Source organism: Varanus komodoensis, unplaced genomic scaffold (assembly GCF_004798865.1).
Source record: "Varanus komodoensis strain SLA01 unplaced genomic scaffold, ASM479886v1 scaffold24, whole genome shotgun sequence".
Lineage (NCBI taxonomy): Eukaryota > Metazoa > Chordata > Lepidosauria > Squamata > Varanidae > Varanus > Varanus komodoensis.
This window is the reverse complement of record NW_025335641.1, coordinates 11,451,275-11,456,932: the sequence shown is the minus strand read 5'-3', so window position 1 is coordinate 11,456,932 and position 5,658 is coordinate 11,451,275. Positions and strand designations below refer to the sequence as shown.

The 5,658-nt window shown below is 39.3% G+C and overlaps 1 protein-coding gene across 1 annotated transcript in view; it reads left to right on the top strand.

Annotated features, from left to right (window-relative positions):
* The first annotated feature begins 12 nt into the window (after positions 1-12).
* LOC123024554 (very-long-chain enoyl-CoA reductase-like) overlaps positions 13-5,658 on the top strand; it is a 29,632-nt gene continuing 23,986 nt past the window's right edge. Inside the window, exons 1-2 of the mRNA XM_044432419.1 lie at positions 13-709; positions 828-933. Coding sequence (XP_044288354.1) covers positions 651-709; positions 828-933 — 165 coding nt within the window. The 5' untranslated portion in view covers positions 13-650. The remainder of the gene's footprint in view (positions 710-827; positions 934-5,658) is intronic.

The following is a 5,658-nucleotide window of genomic DNA, read 5'->3' as shown; positions in this document are numbered from 1 at the left end:
TAAACATAGACTGTATGGGAGCATATTGGAGAAAGTGCATATGCTGGTTACAGGCCACTCACTTGCTTTCTGGTGTCCTAAACAACCAAAAAACCTTCAATTCCTGGGTAGTTCTCTATGGCATCTGAACCCTGAACCCAATAACTCTGGGTTATTGAGGGAGAAACAACCCAAAGCTATAACTTATGGTTTGTTCTTGGATTATAATGCTGGGTTATTTCTCCCTGAAGAACCCGGAATTCTGGATTTGGACATCATAAAAACCAACCCAAAGACAAACTGACCACCAGTTATTTAGCATAGTACAAGCAGGTAAGTGGGACTCTCACAGTTCCAAACAATCCGTGATTAGCAAACCATGGGTTGTTTCATCAAGCATGTTGTTTCTATGAAAATAGCTTTTTCATGTCTCTAGAATAGGCAACACAGGGCCTGCTGGGGGCTTTGCTTCACCATTGCAACCAACCAACCAAAAAATAAAATAAAATATGCTGTCTGGAGCCTAATCATGACTAGTATTAGGTCTTTGCTGGCATTCAGTGCAGCTGAGAGTTGTCGTGATAACAGACTAATATCTCCTCTCTTTTTTGCAGGTATTTTTGATAGAATATACGGGTCCATTGTTCATCTATTTTGTGTTTTATTTCCGCATGCCTTTTATCTATGGCCTGGATGACAGGGTTACCTCAAGCCGACATTCAGTTGTTAAGTAAGTTGCACATCAAGGCCAGAGGAGTTAATGCTTGGGTATCTGAACTTTATTCCAAAATGTCTTGCCATATTTGTCTCTTTAGCTTTCTGAAATGCTTTTATCTTACTGTTTCTAGCTTGGCATGTATCTGCCATTCTTTCCACTACATCAAAAGGTTGATTGAAACAATATTTGTTCATCGGTTCTCCCATGGAACTATGCCACTGAGGAATATTGTTAAGGTAAATTGTCACAAAATCTACTTGCAGCCCTTATATAAAATCCAATCTGGCCACTCACTGCAGTACTCCAGTAGCCACTTTTTGGCACAGCTTTTGGGGTAAGGCATAGCCACCTGTAATGAGAAACCAGTCATCTGTTAGCACTAACTGACACTAACCTGCCACTCAAATATTCCAGATTTTTCTAGTTTTTGCACCAAGGTGGGCTATCATTATATACTTTTTATCCTTTTAGCCAAGTTCAAAGGACTGCCAAGAATGTGGGTCTCTTCTCTGGAGTTTACTCTTCTGCCTGCTTTGGGAGCCCGTGAGGTTTCTTATGACATGCAGGCCAGAACCTAGACATGGTACTTGACATAGGAGGCCTTAAAGGTGGCTGAACATAATCTAAAATAGACTTGTTGCTGTATAATGCAGCCCTATGGTGAATTCTTCCTTTCCTCCTGTGATGCTAAGGAAGACGTAACTGCATGTTCCTTTCCTGCCAGTGGCAGCTAATAATATGGGTGTGTTATTCTGCCTAAATATCATAAAAAGGATTGAGTATTCCTCATAGCAAGTAACCTTCAGGAAGGAAACTCACTCTCAAGGATCACAGAAAACACATTTTCCATGCACATAGAGAGCTGGTGTGTCAGCCACATGGTCTCTGTCCAGGATGACCACAGGGAACACAGTTGCCACCTTGCAAGTTGCATTCTTCATTAAAAGACTCAGTTGAGACACTCTGTTGTGGTCTGGTCTGTACCTTTTTCCCATATGCTTAGAGAAATCTGGAAATTTCTGTCCATGGAGGTATTTTGCACTTACAACTTTATCTTTTATGGACACATCCTGAGTTAAGGTGTGGTTTATTTCACGTTCTACAGCCAGTCTATGCAGTCCTCCCAGAATAATTTGATGTAGCTGTCCCAGGACTAAACTCCTCTAGACTGCTTGTATGGAGCTGAATAATTTAAGTTTTCTCTCACATTAAAACCTTCTCTCTGTGAAGGTGGAAAATAAAGCACATCTGAGAGAATGTGAGTCTGAAGTTCTTTTCTGCGACATTGTAGTTTTTCTCAGCCAGTAAGTTGCTTTCATTTTTAAGAAGAGAAATATTTGACCATGTGATTTCTTAGCAGCAGTTTGAAATAACACTTTGCCGGGGTGTTTATATCATGTGACTCTTCTGGACTTGCACATTGGCTTGTACATTAGCCAGTTCTCTTCTTCCAACTCTGCTTGACTTTGCCTGGAAGCATAATGCGTACAAAGTATTTCACAGTAAATCCATCTTAACTGTTTCTAGCATATGCTAGAAGTAGAGAACTATAAATCATTGCATCTAGAAAGAAAATGCTTAGATTGTGCTTTTGAAATGCACTGAACTAAGCAGTGCTGTCTGATATTTCCATTTGTTTCTGAATATGCATATGGAAAAAATAAATAAATTGCTACCTATATAGATCTCTTGCATAGATGCAACTAAAAAATGAAAGTTGTCTGTGAGCCTTTCAGGAGTGTAGCATCAATTGCTTTAATGGTGCTTTAAGTGCTCTTAGCAGACTGTTGCTTTCATTAAGCCTTAAAGCTTCTGAGAAATAAGTTGCCTAGTGGCAACTGGCCAGCTATTGTATTACTGCCATCGATCTCAGCTGAAGCAAAGGCCATTTACTCTGGAAGCCTTTGGTTATTCAGTCTGGATGATGTTCTTGTATTAAATCATGTACTTTCCTTGAATATGGCTGTTCACATTAATTACAGTATTTGCTGTTGAACAGGATCCAATACAGAAATGCATCCTTCAAAACAAAACAAAAAAAGTGGGTTGGGTTTTTTCTGTTTTTTCCCCCTTTTTTGGTTTCTGGAGGAAATCAAGATTGGTGGGAACAAGTGATGGTTTGCCTCTGACTACTTTGATTACTATCTAAGAACATGTCCAGGCTGATGCAGTTTAAGAGAAAGGGAATCTGTGCTATGCTGTGGCCCATAATTATGCAAGGCAGAATGAAGATAGATAAAACAATTTGAAAGTGCCCCAACTGTATTCAGTACTAACATTCCCTTTTCCATTTTCAAAAAAAGACTGAACAAACAGTTCTGCAGGTTTTCAGGGTGGTTCAGTTTAAACTGAAGAAAAGCTTCTTGAGTAGGGCCTAGAATCGCTAGTGTCCATTCCATTCTTGCTAAGCCCTGCCATCTTGCCAATCCCTAGGGAGGTTTTTCAAACAACAATGCCATTTTTTTAATAAGGGTGAACAAGGGACCCATATATGTTAAAGCATATAGATAGAGCTTCAAAATACATTTATTTATAGGCTGATAACCTGAAACATTAATGTGAGCTAACATTTGACTTACTAGTACGTATATGCAAGACAGGTTGCAGATACAGGATTGCAGTGTGAGTGAAGGCACCATTAAAACCACTGTTAAAATGCTACATCCATTTTCTTCCTCAGAAATGAAGAGGTGGAAAAAGTAGTCTATAATTAGAAAAAATCTTTAAAAAAGGAGAAAAAAGAGGCAAAGCCAAATCCTTCCAGCTATTCATGTGGCAACTGTAATTTTTTGCCCTAATGGAGACCCTCTTTTTTCACTGATAATTAAAACTACAGTAGTCACTGTTTGAAAGTAACAAAAAAACCTCAGAATCTTGGTTTTCCAAGGACCCAGCTATTAAGCACATGAAAGGCAACTTCTCAAATGGCCTAGAACAGTTGCATCAACTTTTTTTAAAGAGGCACTGTTGTACTTTCAGGTTTCCTGTACAGAAAGCTACTGAGCTAAGCTGCATGAAAGCTTAAAGAGATATCCTATGGGGGGTTTCTTGGAATGGAACCAGAAGTGATCTTATAAAATATGGGATGTGAAGTAAGCTAGGTGTTTCTTCTTTTATATTAGTTATGTGTTTCTAGGCCTTAAAAGTATAGTGCTGGTTTCCAGCCCATTCTGGCCCCAATTCAAGTGAACCCATTCACGCCTTGGGACAAGGATACTTGGATTGCTACTTTAATATCAGTCTAGCAGTAAAACATTAAGGATATAATCAGAGGCTTTTTTCTCCTATGTGCTCCCACCAAGAGGTGAGGTAGATAGCAACCAGGAAAGCACTTTCTCAAAGGCCTGTGGATGCTCTTGCCAAAGAATCCTGCCTGCTGCCTACATTAACTTTTTTACATCAAAGGCAAAGGCCTTTATACATTCCATTAAAAAAACAAGTAAGATTTACCTCACAAGTTGATCTGGTTTTGTGCTGCTTTCTTGTTGCTGCTGTAATTTTGTATTGTATGTTGTTGTTTTAATATTTCTCAGTAAGCTCTACTGATGAATTTCATTGAAGGGGTGAGATAGAAATCTATGAAGATAAAGTATAACACAAGACACATCTTCCCTTGTGTAGCCTAGCTGGAAAAAGGGCCAGGGGAGAGCTTACGAAAGAAAGCTGAGGGCTAAAGCTGTCTAGATGGGAATTGCTGCCAGTGTCATTTGAGGAAATGGCATCCTCTCACATGGCCATCCACCCACTTCTTTTGGAGCTGCTTCCTCAGTGAACAAGGCCTTGTTGTTGTAGCAAGAGAAAATGTGATGCCTGAATGTATTTTCTGCAATGAAGTTAAACATCTACACAAAAGACCTCTATCGGTTTTGGTTAAGTTCACATCTGAGCACCTGTCCTTTTGACTGAAGCCTTTTAAGGCTCACTTACACTTCATGGGACTGCTTCATGGAGTGCCACCATTGTGTTAAAAAGTCTTCTAGAGCCTTCTGCACCAATAATATTTTAGATTAAAAACATTTCAAATCTAGGTTCATGTTCTCTTTAATTTTATACTGGTTGAATGCTTATATCTAGGATTTGAGGTTATTTTGATGTTTAACACTTTCAATTATATTACAAGCAAACTGTGGCTTGAAAGTACTGTGTGAGGGAAACATTCCCATTTTGCTATGTCCTTCTCACATAAATTGGACCTATTTATTTCCATATGCTGGTATTTATAAATTATTTTAGTGATATAAGCAGTGAAAAATATGAAGTAATAACTGAACTTCAGTAGTGAAATGCAGGATAATTGGAATGAGGGCCTGTTTATTTCAAGGACCCTAAACATGGAAAGCAGAATGTTCAACTTGCATTTCCTGTTGATCTTTTACTCAGGATCAGAAGGCAAGTGTTATCCACATCATTGAGTAAAGCATTCAGTTTTATGGTGTGGGGCGGGAGTGTAGATTGGAGGTTGGAACTAAGCTTGTAATTATGTCAAGTTCTTAGGGAAAACAGATTTTGCTCTACCCTTGACTGTCTTGATATTATTATTATTATTAATTACATTTCTTATACCCATACCCAAAGCTGTGTGGATGGTTTACAAAAGGTATAAATAAATACAATAGATGAAAACAACTAGCAGGAGTTACTTCTTCATGGATCAATGCCTTGTTGTGGCAAAGGGGCTTGCATAGCTCAATGAAGCTATGAGCTATGCCGTGTAGGGCCACCCAAGACGGACAGGTCATAGCAGAGAGCTCTGACAAAACGTGATCCACTGGAGATGGAAATGGCAACCCATTCCAGTATCTTTGCCATGAAAACCCCGTGGACAGTACCAAAAGGCAAAAAGATATGACGCCGGAAGATGAGCCCCTCAGGTTGGAAGGTGTCCAATATGCTACTGGGGAAGAGCGGAGGGCTAGTACTAGTAGCGCCAGAAAGAATGAAGCGACTGGGTCAAAGCTGAA